The following is a 16,111-nucleotide window of genomic DNA, read 5'->3' on the forward strand; positions in this document are numbered from 1 at the left end:
AATTACGAAGGGGTGGGTTTTTGGTTGAAATTACAACACATATATGAATTTTAGGTCGACCCACACACTCACATTTGTGTATACACATGCACGTAAACAGCTGATAAATTGTTTAATGCCGTATTAATTTTTATTTGTAAATAGCAACGTTTTGGCCAAAGAAACCCCAACAAAAAATTCAAGCTTATCAAACCACCGAAAGAACGGTTTTCGAAAATTGTTCCGTAAAAAAGAACGTAGTACCAGCCTTAAGCCAACTACTGACTTCGACTTTTCACACGAACAACTGCCTAAACGCACTATAAAAAATTGTAACGAATGGCTAAATGCTTACAAAATGGGCCGAATCAACTCTGCTTCCATACTGTTGTCTTTGATGTGTGTTGATGTTTGACTTTTGTTTGTGTTCTGACAAAACAAGAGGCCGTCGGATTTCCATGTATCCTAAACGAAATTTTGTTACCGGTACCATGACATAATTACCATTTGTACCGTAAATAGCTGAGTAAAATTTTTTTTCTCGAAGTGCACTATCTTTGAAGGAGTTTTGGTTGTGTGTGTGTGTGTATTATAGTTAAGAACAATAACACACAAAAAACGAAAAATGGCGGTAACTGGTAGCATACACAAAATCGGAGTTGCACAAATCACAGATTTTGACCGATAGTGAACCCAATATTTTGTGGTTGGGCAACTCCACCACCTGTAAATTAATATATCTTGGATGCACTGTTGTTGAGTTGATCCAGGTCAAAAGTTGTAAAAAATTATGGCACGAAAATGTTCACGATTTAAATGATAATTTTTTTGGGAGAGATGAACTTTTTAAATTGTTGTAAACAACACAAATAGCGCTCGTATGTCAAGACGTTCTGAGTACGTATAACCTCAAAAATGTCAAGCTAGAGCTGTCAGTTGGCAAATTTTAAAGCCTAGTTGGAATTTGCGCTACCATTCCCACAGGGTTGAATAGCTGATTTCGTTGTTGTTGGGCTAATGACTTTACCTTGTCTCACTCAATCTCATCGTATTTTCATACAAGTATTCTCTTTCAAGTAAGCAAGCAAGAAGTTTTTATACAATATAATCGAATATTAGAACAAGCCATATATTGTTCTTGTCTTGTCAAAGTAAGAGAAGACTCAATAAAGCATTTACTTTATAAATGTGCCAGGATTCACTGAATAAGGTTAAGCCAAGCGATCAGCCGATATACTTTTTTTTTTAATATTTGGCAGTACTTGGCATTGAGGATGTCAACTTGTTCTCTTTTAACATTCATTCTTTGTTTACGTTTTCTCCTATATGATGACATTTTCAATCGTCAGATTTGACATCCTTAATGATGTTTATGGGGCCTATCCACTTTGTGTTTTTGCATGTGACCTAACCTTCTATTAGTGAATCCTGTAAATGTGCCTAGAGACAACCTTTAAAATAATTACGCCATGAACTAAAATAAAACACAACATTTGTTACCATTTGGCACATGCTCAATGTTTTTAAATGTGAACGCTCCATTATTATCAAGCTGACAATTTGTCGAGTGCAAGCGAGAATAGTATCTTTATATTAATAATTACAATTAAATTAATAAAATAAAAAAAAAATAAATTTGAAATGACTAGTGACGAAAATGGGTAGGAATTTAGAATGTTAAGAATCTGCCACGCTAATTAATTTTTGAGCTTATAGCATTTCATATTTGTAAACGTTTCTTTTAATGTATACACAAATTATTTTTTTCATCTTACCTCACTAGCTATGATTCTAATGATGGTCCGGAAGAGAAGCGTTCCAAACATTCCTCTAGCAGTCACCACAAAAAATCTAAAAAGCATAAGAAACACAAAAAGTCGAATAAGGGTGATAAGTCACATAAAAAGCATAAGAAATCGTCAAAGAAAAGATCTCGGCGACGCTCTGGTTCTTCAGATTCTTCGTCTGAGAAGGAGGTGGCTGGGGAGAAGAGAAAAAGTGGTGCTTTGAATGAAAAATTCACCGAGATCATGGAAAAAGTGAAAAAGGACGTGAACAGCACACTACGTGTCGAACATGATACCAAAACAAATAAATTTGTAATTACAAAGCCCAACCTACCCACAGATCCATGTAGCTTGGTGGAAGAGATAACAAAGACTATCCAAAACAAAGTGTTACCCACAATGGAAATTGCCTCCTCAGGATCCGAAAGTGATATGTAAGTACAAAACATTGCATTTTTCGTAGAGTTTATAATGAAACAAATGTACGATACGTAATACAATAGGATATGACCGTATATCACAACACTCAACAGTGTTTATGAATAATGAATAAGGATGTATTAATCCAGTACCGAATAAGAATATAAATGTTATAATGGTACATTTAGAAAATATCTCCTTTTAATATTAACATGTAAGAACCAATGTGCGAGAGAAATTAAATAAAAATGTTACCACTTCGAACCGCATCAACAAGTTGCGAATTGATAGGCAAAATATCTGTGAATTGGCCTAATTTTGAAGTGCTGGCTAATAAACACTTCCAGTGTAATGTTCAAAAAGTTTTTTTAGTATTGTGTATTTTTTTGCTAGTCGAAATACTCGGAGAAGTTTGATTTGTTGTGTTTGTCCTAGACGCGGGCAAAAGAGAAACGGAAGACAACAATCCCAGGCAGCCGGTTCTGTGTACCGAATTGACGGTAATGCTTTGCTGTCTCATTGTACAGGTTCGTTCTTTTTTTTTTCTTAGGGGGGAAGGCTCCGTCATCGCTCGGTGCTTGTGAGGTATAACCGTTGCATGGAGTGAGTGCATTTCCGTTCTTGCTCTGGCCTTAGGTCATTACGGGATAATAGTTGCACCGAATATGTCGCAAGGTATTGTGCGAACATAGACAGCAGTGGGTCACAAGCGTCATCGTTGCCGCTTTCGGCTTAGTCTTCGTCGGAAAATGTGACCCCTTCCGTGCGGCAATATACGCAGCAGCAACACCCCAGCCCCAATATTGGCGGACCAGTACCGGGAAGTGTATCTTTTTTTTTTACAATTTAATTGCAACGGTCTCCGAGGCAAGATCGAAGAGATAGTAAATTTTATGAGCCGGAAGAACATTTTGGTCGCAGTGATTCAGGAGACAAAACCCGGCACGTTATAACTTAGCAGCGAGCTACCGGGCGCATCCACAGGTTACGGATAGTGGAATGCTCAATACGGAGTAGTTGTAATTGTAGTCGTGTAAGTCAGCGGTATTGGGCGGAGAGTAGCAGTGAGAGGTCGAACGGCACCGTCTCCTGCAAAAAAACTGAGTGCCTATGATGCACGATATGACATGGCAAGTTTTTGGTACCTTTAAATAACTAATGGCCATCAGGTTTCCGCGGCGATCGATCTTTTGGACAGGAACGAGCTTGCTCACCTATATGAGTTAGACGAGAATCGCCACCTCCACATGTAGACAGTGGCTACAACAACAACAGCAACAAATCTGAAATAAATAGGGAAGTCAACGAACATAAGCGCAATATGTTGCTGGAACACTTGAAGCAATATAAGTTAGGTACCGGTTTAGGCAAGCTGTGGTCTACTGTTATGTCACTTTCGAACTTGGAAAAAGGGATGTCAAGACCTCAGTCACTTTTGGCGACGCAGCTGTGACTGATTGGAAGAGTGCGACAAATTGTTCATAAGTCAATTTATTGAGCATTCCGAGAGTGACAAGGCTAGGAAGAGTGCCACTCGTCGTATCCGTGGTGTCTGATTCGATGGACAGCCATGACAATTTTCCGTGGAAGAATGTGGATCTACCTGAAGTCGATTACCTTATAACTGTCATCAACCTGTCGATTCGAACCCAGGGGTTCAGCGTCACAGGCGGACGTGAAAACCTCTACGCTACGGAGGCCTCCACGGCCTTTAACCCATTATTGACATCTGCGATAGGTGTACCTGGAGCCCTGAGGTACGCCTTTGTTCAATGGTAAAGATTCAGACTAGATCCTTGATTGCCACTGCTTGAGTTCTCTGACAGAGGTAATTTTTAACTAAAAACACAGCAGATGCGAAAACTAAAATAATGCTCCAGCTAAGGGCACAGTATATCATGATTAACACATTAAAAAGCTGTTGAATGATCCAACAATATAAGACTTGTTAAATGTCTATCATCTATATTCGATCTAATATCTTCGGTGACATCGATTAAAGCTGTAACGCAGCTATGTCTCGGTCTGAACCGCAGTCTGTTTGCTGGATAACAGACGATATTCATTTAAGTATATACTTACCCATTTTTTGATTTTGGCTGTAGTTTTATTTTTGAAATTTTCCATGCAGACGGATATATGCTAGTTCTTAAAATAGCATTGAAAAATATGAAATGTAAGGCAGCATGAATGGTAAAGTGCATTTTGTGAATGGTGGATACAGATTATCCAGACCTACTGCATTTGATTTTATTGATATGCAAGCCATATATATATCAACAGACTGCATACATAAAAATTCAAAAGTCGTAAAGTCGGGAAATATTGATGTATTTGATATCACAGTTGATGTGTTTATTTGTGCAGTTTTTAATCCAAAATTTAGATTTATTTAACACAATTCAACAAAGTTTAGTATATAAAATTATATACGTTTGAGATTTCATTGCAGGATATTGTCCGGCTTTAGGCCATTGTTTCATATACCTTTGTAATACATAATTAATTAAAAAATAATTTTTAACAATATATATATTGTAGCCGTTGAGTGAAGCGGGCGTGTTCTTATTTCGCTCCTCAAAGAAAAAGAATATATCCGTATATAGGAATAGATACTACCTATTAAAAAAAATTAAAGCTTTTTGGAGTAGGCTAGAAATGGACTCCAAAGACTCAACATCTGCGGTGGTGGCGTCAGACCGCAGCGTGTTGTCCTCCCCTCCTATAGGTGTGGGTGCATGGCACCTGTAGTGGAGAGTAATGCTTCAAGCGCACAACTAGTCGTCAGACTAATTAATGAGGAAGAGACCGATAGACCAGAGGGATGCACAGTTCGTCCCCAGCCTTTAAGTAAAGGTTGTGTTTCCGACTCGCATTCAGACAGAGACAGTGTCAATGAAACAGTCATCGCAGCCTTATCGAAAGATGGAGCAGCGGGATGACGGCAGAAGTGAGCGATGGCTTTGCCAAGTTCACAAGTATACCGGAAAAGCGATCATGGGCACGACGAAGGAGAAGAGTATGTACCGCCAGCGCAATCGGGCGACGGTGCAGGATGCTGGATAGAACTGACTTTCAAAGCACTTCTACGGAAGCTGGAAAGAGAATCAGATCTCCCGAAGAGCATAACACTGCTAAGATGCTGAAGAAGGAAAGAGCTCTCCGCTTTCAAGTACTCTGGGAAAACTAAGCCAGCCATCCCGCAATGGAGACTCCAAAAAGTGTCCTGCGGAGGTAGACAAAGTCGGAACAGGAACGAAGAAAGCGCGCACGACCCCGGAGTCTTCATGGAGGACTGTGACTCCCAATAGGAGGACACAGGTAAGGAGCCGCCCTCTTACGCCAGAGTGGCAAGGAAGCACAACAGTGATGAGCTGACTTATGAAGTCATCAATATCGGCTGTGCATCCTTTAGGATTCCACCAGATCATCGGTCCCAATTGGAGGATCTGGTTAACGATCGGATTTTTGAACATGTGTGGAACTCTGTAGAGGGTCCACCCATACAAATGATGAGCTGCGAGTTTAGAGGGGACATCTTTACGCTGCGTTTTGCGTCGGCGGCATGTATTGATACCGTCAAACGCTCCCTGGGAGGGCGCAAAGTTCGACCTGGTGAGAAAGATGGATATCCCCCAGCTCAGGAAGGCTACTGTCTTTATCAAGTGATGGGACAGTAAATTTGCGACGGATCGCATGTTGGCATTCTTGGGCAAGCAAAACTAGATTTCGTCGCAGAGAAGTGGGAGGTCTTTCACAGGGAGTAGAAGGAGGAAGGAACTCTCTTTGTGGTTGGCATTGATCAAGTCTCCGTGACAAGTTTGGCTAAGACTAAAGGCATGGCGCACTACGGGAGCAAATCTGTCTTTTTCAAGATTGGAAATATTAGGATAGGCAGAAATTTTCAATCTGCGACATCAGGCCGTGCAGTGGCAGGTGACTCAACACCGCCCAACAAACAGGGGGCTGACAACGAGACAATCGTGGCATCTCTCAATATTGGAATATATCAGGCAGTGCAGTGGCGAGAGACCCAACAAAAAGGCACCCGACGACGAACCCATCGCCGACTTAAAGATTCGAAATACTGGGATAGGTAAAGATCCTTATATTGAAACATTAGGCAGCGCGGCGACAGTAGTCTCAATGCAACCCAACGAACAGGGAGCCGATGATGGTACCATCACCTACTCCCAAGAAGCCCATTTACTTAAGATTTGGAAGGCTAAGATAGCCAAAGGTCTTAGTATTGAAACATCAGGCAGTACAGGGAATGGAAACCCAATACGGCTTAACGAACGGGAACCCGACGCTGGAACCATTACCGACTTTATAAAAAGTCGGAAGACTATACTAGGCAAAGAACCTAAAACGATGACATCAGACAGTGCAGTAACAGGAAAGTCAATGCAGTCTAAAGAACAGGGAGCAGACGATGAGATCATCACCTACTCCCAAGATGCCCATTCACTGTCATAAAAATTTGAATTATATATTTTCCTCAGAGTTGTCAACGTCGGATGCAACAGTGGTAAGGCGGAGACGGTGGAGCATACCAAGCATCACTTTATCTACCTTTCGACTCTCCGACACCGCCTCCCACTTCGGAGCTGCTACGGATGGTGAGGAAATCAAAACAGACAGGAAACGAGGTACTAATAGGGTGCGATGCAAACTCTCAACACATTTCGTGGTGTAGTACCAACACTAATAAGCGCGGCCAAGCCCTGGCAGAGTTCTTGAATACTTACGACCTAATAACACTTAATATTGGTAACACCGCTACCTTTGTTAATAGGATTAGGGGGTAGGTATTAGATGTGACGATATGTTTGGAAATCTAATCGACGAGGTTCAGGATTGGAGGGTCTCCATGGAACACTCTTTCTCTGACCATCGCTACGTTAGGTTTAGAATAGCAAGGCCAGTGCCGAATCCGATAAGCATCCGGAATAAGTTGAAAACCAACTGGACAAAATTCGGAAGGCTACTCAGAAGAAGACTTTGGTAAGATAATTTAGACTGTCCAAGCATAGAAGACATTGACGAATATGTCAACAGGATTACGAAACCACTGGTCGGGTCCTTCGAAATAGTTGTCCTCTTCGGGAAAGGAAATCTGCCCAAGAAAAACCCTGGATGACCGGGGAAATTCGCAATATTGGGAAAGAGGTCCGCAGACTTTTTAACAGAGCACGTCGTATAAAAACGAAAGTTTATTAGGAAGTGTATTACACACGGCTCAAGGAATACAACAAGATTAACAGAGCGGCAAAACGTGGCTCCTGGAAGCTTTTCTTCGAACAGGTCGATAGCGTTAATGACGCCGCCAAGATAAAAAAGTTTCTCTCAAAAACCCATGTCCAAACTGAAATTTTAGTAGACGACATGGGAGTGAGAGCAAAGACAACGGAGGACATGTTGAGGCTTTTGATGAAAACCCATTTTCCACAGGATACGAAGGGACTCACGGAGACACCAGAATCTTGGAATAATGACGTTGATCGAAGGTTTATAATAACGAAATTTATGGTGAAGGAATCCTTGAGGAGCTTCAAACCATTTTAGTCACCCGGACCTGATAGAATATTTCCGGCGTTACTGCAGAAAGAGCCAGACTATCTGACGCCTCGTCTGGCCAAAATTTTCACATCGTGCCTAGGACTTGCATATACTTCGAAAGCCTGGCAGGCGGCAAATGGGGTGTTTATACCCAAGCTCGGCAAGGCAAGTTATGCCACAACAAAGGCCTACAGACCCATACGCCTTACGTCCTTTCTACTCAAAACCATGGAACGTATTGTGGACACCATGATAAAGAGTAGGACATCCAGCAAACAGCATGCCTAAGTCAAGGAAAGGTCGGTGGAGACTGCCCTGCACGAGGTTGTGCATAAAATAGAAGAATCCGTCGATGCCAAAACGTACACAGTGTCGGTATGCATTGACATCGTGGGAGTTTTTAACAATGTGCGGACCGACACACTGATCCAATACCGGGTGGATCCGATCCTTAGAGACTGGATAAACCATATGCTAAGGAACAGGTGAATAAATTGTGTGTCCCATGGCATAAATATAAGGGAGAAAGTCGCGCAGGGCACGCCACAGTGGGGCATTTTATCGCCACTCCTATGGGTGACCACCATAAATGACCTATTACGGATGCTGACTGAAGAGGGAATTAAATCCGTCTGCTACGCAGACGATGTTATAATACTTCTAAGGGATAAGGATCCGAAAGAGCTATGCAGAAGGGCCGAAAGGGTCTTGCATATGGCATATGACTGGGCTAGGCCTAAAGGAGAAGACTGAAATATGCCTGTTCACGAGGAAGACGAAGGTGGGCCAATTTAACGCACCACGTTTCCTCAATAAGACGTTTTCGATATCTGACAAGGTCAAATACTTAGGTGTGATCTTGGACAGGAAACGGAATTGGAAGTGTCACATTCAGGAGTGTACTGAGAAGGCTCACAGATGTTGGGCACTATGTAGACGGGCCGTAGGCTCGAAATGGGGCCTGAATCCGAGGATAGTCCACTGGCTCTACAGGATCGTGATTAGACCAATACTTACCTGCGCCTCAGTAGTTTGGTGGACTGCTATCGAGAAAAGGTGTAGCATAAGGACCATACAACAGATTCAGGGAACATGTTGTCTTGGCATAAGCGGAGCGATGAGGACCATGCCCACTAGGGCACTGGAGACTATTCTAGATATCCGACCCATTGACATACAAATTAAGTGTGAGGCAGCCACTGCGGCTATGAGACTTAAGGCGATGGGAGAATGGATTGAGGATGGGAGCAGCTCATACAATCGCGGTAAAATTGAGGCGACGATAGGAAACCTGGAAGGAAGGGAAGAGGTTTCCGATCGGATACCTGAGATGAACCTTAAAATCGAGTGCGAGGCACTGCTGCCATCGGCACAGACTTCGATTGACGGAACCCTAGTATTGCCATCTGGAAGATCATGTTACACGGATGGATCAAAGCTAGAGGACAGGGTAGGCCTGGGGGTTTACATTGAGAACCCAGGGACTGAGATCTGTTTTAGACTGCCTGACCCTAATACGGTTCTGCAGGCGGAGATCCGGGCGATCACGGAATGCGTGATGTAGTGTGGTGCTAACGCGAAGACGTCGAGTGTGAACATATTTACCGACAGTAAAATTGCCACAAGGGCAATAACAACCAGGACGGTAAGGTCACGAACAGTCTTGCAATGTAAGAAGGAGATAAACGCCTCTGAGGATGGGAAAATCTGCATCGTTTAGTTGCCGCGCCATAACAGAGTAAGGAGAAATGAAAGGGCAGACGATTTGGCGGTGAAGGCCAGAGGAGTGCCGTCAATAAACTTGGTTAACCCGAAGCCTTTCGGGTCGACGCAGTCCCAGTTAAGGGTGTGGGCGACGAATGCGCTTGCAAGGTGTATGTCCATTGTGGCATGGGGCGGATTAATATCTGCACCCTCTATTCAACCTAACCTAACCTAACAATATAAAGATTATTTAAGACATCAATATTAAGATTATTTAAAGATTTTTCAGTAAAGCTTTTTAAATGAATTTGCGTTGCAAATATATTGAATTAATAAGGGCAGAGAGTTCCTAAGGCAGACCACGTTTGTTAGATATTGCCATTTTGATACCAGCAGGCAATATCTAAGCATCACAAATAATATCCAGGGTGCTGTTCTTCCAAACTGCAGCTTTTGGTACAGGTACTCCAGACATTTTTCATTGATGATTTTATGCAATAGTAAGAGATTTTTTATATCAAGAAAGTCGCCAAATTTCATATTGCATATGCTTTCTTCAAAGGCCGAACAGCGCTTGTATCGATAGCTTCGGCGAATTTGTTGGCGTAATAGCTAGCTTTTGCACCATTAATTTCCTCCTAATCTACGTCCATTAGCTCTTCCGGATTTCTACATCGACAGGGGAAGTGTTTGTTCTTATTTGCAATTCTTCATTTGAAATACGGTTTGGCCAGAAAATTCGTAGTATTTGCTGCAGGTAGCGATTTATAAACTAGTTTAGCTGTCAAGATAGGATGAGTTGTCAACATGACATGGCCATTTAAAGTGAGCGGTGTCAGATTTCTTGTTCTTATCCTCATCAATATGTAGATTTTCAGGCCTATTTTGGCCGCGATGTCATTCAAGCGTTCCAATTTAACTTTTATATGCTCGAAGCAATGCGTTGTCTCCAAGGAATTCGTTTATACGTGCCTCAACATTTGTCGCTTCCAAGACGGAATCTAGTAAAATTAAAAATAGTGGAATGCTCCATACGGAGTAGATGCAACGGCAGTCGCGGTCAATTAGCGGGGTCGAGCGGAGAGTCTCAGTGAGAGGTCGGGCGGCACCGGCTCTTGCACAAATACTGAGTGCATATGATGCTTATGATGGTCGATCGTTCGGGCGATCAGTCCAACCGGAATTAACTTGCTCACATATGGGGCTTGACAAGGATCGCTATCTCCACATACAAATAAATTACTACAATAACAAGAACTCAACCGAGTTCATACATCCTCAGCCCTAGGGTAAGTGGCGACCTTTTTCGCGAAATACTCCGAAAAAGGAGGAGTACTGGGGGAAGTCAAAATAAGGCTGTATAACCTTTGCCATTATATGGCAGGGGACATACAGTCATTAAATATCATATATTTGTTTTCTAATATATTATTGTTTTTTTTTTTATAGATATCTATTAATCGAATTTTGGGGCGAGCCTTACTAATGAAACACAACTAGTGAAACTTTCATAAATGTTTATATATTTTTATTAAAATTCGTAAAAGTTGAGGTATCGGAAGTTATGGAAAAACTGCATTCATTAATGCGAATAAATGTTATCTATTTTGTCATTGAAGAGCATCTTGTAGAGTTTTTTTGGTATATTGCCACTAACGATAGTATGGAGGAAGCTGTCATCTATATACTCATTGGTGATTCTTGTTTGAACCTTTGAGTGGAGCGGACGTATTTTTATAGGTAGTAATAGGTAGTTATTTTTGTTTTATGCGCTTCTTTAGTTTGGCCACAAGTATTATTTCATTTTGTTGTTGGATTAACCAAATTAGAGCAAAATGTTTTTATTTCTTGCTTCTTTTTCGAAACAAAGCAACAAAAACACTTTAAGGAGTCTCAGCACTTATGGTGTGTTAAATGTATAAGGGGCGGGCTGCAATGATCGCGATGTCGGTCTTACCAGGGCCTTAATTGACTGCGATGCCACTAAAAGATTACATGCTTCCACCTACTCACTAATTAGTGAGCACTGCAATAATATTTAGAAGCATGCCCTTTGAATGAAACGATGGGTCTTGTTATTCAACCTTTTCTCACAGTACAGTAAACTTCGCTTGCCATAGAATAACTTTTCAATATGAGCATAGCCACATATTTCCCGACGTGCTGTGATGAAAGTTATTTTCGCAGAAATTTTTAAGTTACTCAAGGATAGCTACGATAGTGTTATCCATTAGCCTGATATTAGGTTTATGATCTGCGTCTGTTTCCAGTGGAGCGGCTGATCTAGAGCCCTGGAGTAGGCTTAGAATGCACTCCAAAGATCCAACAGCTGCGGTGATGGTATTAAGCCGTAGCATGTTATCTGCTACTCGACTTGTGGAGCGGCTGCGCCAGGCTCCGCTAGCGAGTGCAGCGGCAGATCTAGAGCTCTGGAGTAGGCTTAGAATGCACTCCAAAGACTCAACAGCTGCGGTTGTGGTATCAGGCCGTAGCATGTTGGTCTGTTACTCGACTGGTGGAGCGGCTGCGCCAGGCCCCACTAGCCGACAGGTGTCTGGTCAGCAGGGGCTTTTGACGAAGACACCCGGTTCGAGTCTTAAGGACAAAACCGAACCTTTTTATCATTGCGTAGGTCATTGGCCTTCTTCTGCAAATCAATACGCTTCTTAAGAGGTTGGAATAATAAAAGGATTAAAGAGAGGCTTGGTTCAAATGATCCTAAAACTCTCATCAATAAGGAGAGAGGCTCCCGTAATTGGGCTTGAAGATTCCCGGCATAGGCTACACCAAAGGTGTAATCGGTGCATGGAGTGGGCACATTTCCGATCTTGCTCTGGCCTAACGTCACTACGGGAGTATATATTCACACTGAATATGTTACAAAGTGCTGTGTTACGATAGACAGCAGTGGTTAAAAAGTGTCGTTGTCGTGCGGCATTATACGTAACTGCACCCTCCCTAATATTGCCAGTCTAGTGCCGGGAAGTGTATCCTTTTTGCAATTGAATTGCAATGGTCTGAGAGGCAAGATCGACGAGATAGTAGATTTAATGAGTTGGAAGAACATATTGGTTGCGGCTATCCAGGAGACAAAGCTGACCATTACCTGCAGCTTGCACAGATGTCACGGATACAATGTGCTACGTAAGGAACGCTTAAGGAATGGAGGTGGGGGATTGGCCTTCGTTATATACCATTCCGCGCGGCATAGATCCATCTCGCCTGCGCTAGTGACCCCAACATGGAGTGCCAGGTGAAAGCAGTCAAGTCCGGTACTGCCGTGAAGGAGCTATACAACGTCGGTTTGTAGTTGGTACCCAGTTAATGGCCATGCGTACAAGCCCGACATAAGTAGGCTACTCTCCGGCTACAGTCGCCCGGTTTTAGGAGACTTTAATGCGCATCACGTTTCATGGCATTCTCCCCTAGGTAATGACCAGCGGGGCATAGATCTGGCAGAGCAGATTGAAAGCTCCAGGCCCTGATGATGTATCATCGGTTGAATTACAAGCTGTGGGATGGAGGGACACGAAGGTCATTTTCATTCCAAAAGCAGAAGAACCCTACCACACGAAAGCAAAAGGGTTTCGTCTTATAAGTCTGTTATCCTTTATGCTGAAGACTCTTGAGAGATTGATAGAAACATATCTTAGGGCAAACATCCCTGGAGATCGCCTGTCGCGGCAGCAGTATGCATATATTAAAGGCAAATCCACTGAAACAGCCCTTCACGTCCTAGTCGGCTCTTGTTGTCAAGGAATATACAATGGCACCATTTCTTCTTGAAGGTACTTTCAATAATGTAAAACCGACGTCAATTATGAAGGAGTTTGAGTTTCTAGGCATCAACTCTACCGTAAGAAAGTTTATTAATAACTTACTAAAATATGCATTACGGACGGCTTGGAACCTGTGGATCTAAAAAGATGGGTCAGCCGAGGAACGCCTCAAGGAGGTGTACTGTATCCTCTACTTTGGAATATAGCCATTAATAATAAATTATTGTCTCTGGGAGAAAAAGGCGTAAAAGTGGTCGCGTATGCTGATGACGTGGCAAATGCGGTTAGGGGAAAGTTTCCCAGCACTCTAAGAGATATACTTCAGGCTACCGAAAGTGGTCTAGGTATAAATCCGTGCAAGACAGAAGTAGTTCTTTTCAGAATGTTTCATTTACAGAAAGCGAAAAATATATGGGTGTTTTGCTGGATGGGAAATTGAACTTCAAATCCAACATTTTGGAAAGGCATCTTTTTCCTACACACCTGCAAGAAAGCCACTGACGAAACTGGGGATTTAGATCGCAGTTGTCAGACCTATAATGCTATATGGTGTTGAGGTCTAGTGGACGGCGCTTCAAATGTCCACCTACTGTTCAATACTTAACCGGATCCAAAGAATGGCTTGTTTGTGCATCACAGCCGCCCTCGATTGTCGCAGATCTATCCACGAGATGGCTGACCAGTTCAAAATTCACCTATTCTGGGTGCCGGGCCACAGAGATATTCCAGGGAATTGTAAAGCGGACGAGCTTGTGAGACTAGGAACTACCCTACACATTCCAGGGATACTGGAATCTGTGGGTATGCCTCTAGCGACATGTAACCTAAGTTTTCAGGACCAGGCCTGATGGACAACGAATGATAGATGGTCACAAAGAGGGGGCTGTGAGCATTCCAAAACTATGTGGCCTAATTTTGACTTGAAGAGGTCTACCGCTTAACTGTCATTGGCTAAAACAGACGTCTCAGTCATCAGTCTCAGTCTCCGTTGTGACAGGTAACTGTCTAATCGGAAAACATGCTGACAGACTGAAGGTTGTCAGTAACGACTTTTGCAGAAGTTGTGAGGACGTCGAAGATGAAGAGACTATAGAACACCTTCTGTGTGTGTGTCCCGCACTAGCAGTCAGAAGAAGTTCCGCTTTAAGTTCTCATTTCTTTGAGAACCTCTCTGATTTAGCGGATGTGAACATTCCCAAGCTATTGGGATTTTTAAAGCGATCTGGATGGTTGAACAGTGGGATCTAGAAGGTATATTCCTTCTTCTGTTCCTGTGGTACCACAATGGACGAAAACGTCTGAGTCTGGTCGTAGATTGATACTTAAACCTAACCTAACCTGGGAGACTCAACGAACATAGGCGGAATTTATGGCTGGCAATGTAACTTAGGTACCGGTTTAGGCAAGCTGTGATCTACTGTTAAATCACTCTTGAACCCCGATAGACGGGATGACAGGACTTCAGTCACTCTTGGCGACGTAACTGTGGCTGATCCGAAAAGATGCGCGAGGTTGTCCAACCGCCAAATTATTGTGCATCCCGTTAGGAACAGGGCTACGAGGAGAGCCATGTGTCGTATCCATGGTCTCCGAGTCGATGGACAGCCATTACAATTTACCGTGGGCGAAGTTACAAATGTCATCCGTGGCGCCAAATCATCCAAGGCGTTCGGGCCTCGACGGAATCTACACTGATGCTGAAGAATCTGGATCTACCTGGATTTGAGTACCTTACTGCTGACATCAACCTGTCTTTGAATACTCTAATACTTCCTAGAAAGGACCCGAGATTGGAAGAGTAGTACAGACCGATCTCCCTTACCTCACCAGTAGCCAAGACGTTTGAGGGGCTACTCCTCCCGAGCCTCGTTGGAGAATTTCCATTCGCCGAGCATCAGCATGGATTTCGAAGACAGCATAGCACAGCAACTGCTCTGCATGCTATCACCGCACAAATTTTCCGTGACTTCAATCAGCCCAGGCCATGTGATAGGACGGCTATCGTGCCACTGGACCTTTCGAAGGTATTCGACACTGTCAACCATGCCAAACTCTTTGAGGACATCGCCAATACGTCCCTCAAGCCAGGCATGAAACGCTGGGTCGCGAATTATCTGTGATTGCCAGCCATTTGTGAAATTTAAGGATAAGAAATCGAAACACCGTAAAGTGAAACAGGGAGTTCTCCAAGGCGGGGTGATATCTCCGGGACTGTTTAACCTCTACCTATTCTTCATTTTACCTTTTGGGCTGTTATCGCAGAGACCATTCAAATCATCATTTTGTGGATAGGTGTCCACCGTCTAGAAGCCTTAAGATAGATCTTCGTGATCTAGAGCGTGAGGTTCGGCATTACAAGAGAGAACCTGTAGATCAAGCGGGTATAGACAACATTCATGCGGACAAGGTAGCAAATGCGTTAAAAAGCTACCGGGTTAATTTAGACCTTGGAGAACGACCGCCTCCCGTTGCAGCTGAAGACAAACTCGACTTAGACCCAGATCCCTCTAGACGCACCCCATCTTAGTTACAGATTTCCTGGATCTGGACACTCAACAGAATCAAGCAGACGAAAAATAGAACACAACAAACTGCTGCAACAACAACCAGAAGTTCGGATACGAACGAAACGTGGTAAAAGGGTGGGCAAGTTTGGATACCAGCGAAAGGTGTGAGCTGTTTATGGAATATATGTAGGATGGTAACCCTGACAATGTTAGAAAAGGACAAACTGTAGATGAAGAAACGGATAGACAGAAATACCCCTAGACAACGACCACCTGATAGGAATCTGATGAATATTGCAATTCGGAGGCTGTTCCTTTTGTGACTCACCTGGGATCCCCACAAAAATTGGGGACTCGTCCAGGATTGCAACTC

General features: G+C 43.0%; 1 protein-coding gene across 5 annotated transcripts in view; it reads left to right on the forward strand.

Moving 5' to 3' along the window:
- Positions 1 to 1,521: 1,521 nt before the first annotated feature.
- LOC106085570 (serine/threonine-protein kinase PRP4 homolog) overlaps positions 1,522 to 16,111 on the forward strand; it is a 62,868-nt gene continuing 48,278 nt past the window's right edge. For all 5 annotated transcript variants that reach the window (XM_059362114.1, XM_059362115.1, XM_059362116.1 and 2 more), the window contains exons 1-2: positions 1,522 to 1,640; positions 1,763 to 2,200. In XM_059362114.1, the coding sequence (XP_059218097.1) occupies positions 1,621 to 1,640; positions 1,763 to 2,200 (458 nt within the window). In that variant the 5' untranslated portion in view covers positions 1,522 to 1,620. The remainder of the gene's footprint in view (positions 1,641 to 1,762; positions 2,201 to 16,111) is intronic.

This window comes from Stomoxys calcitrans, chromosome 2 (assembly GCF_963082655.1).
Source record: "Stomoxys calcitrans chromosome 2, idStoCalc2.1, whole genome shotgun sequence".
Lineage (NCBI taxonomy): Eukaryota > Metazoa > Arthropoda > Insecta > Diptera > Muscidae > Stomoxys > Stomoxys calcitrans.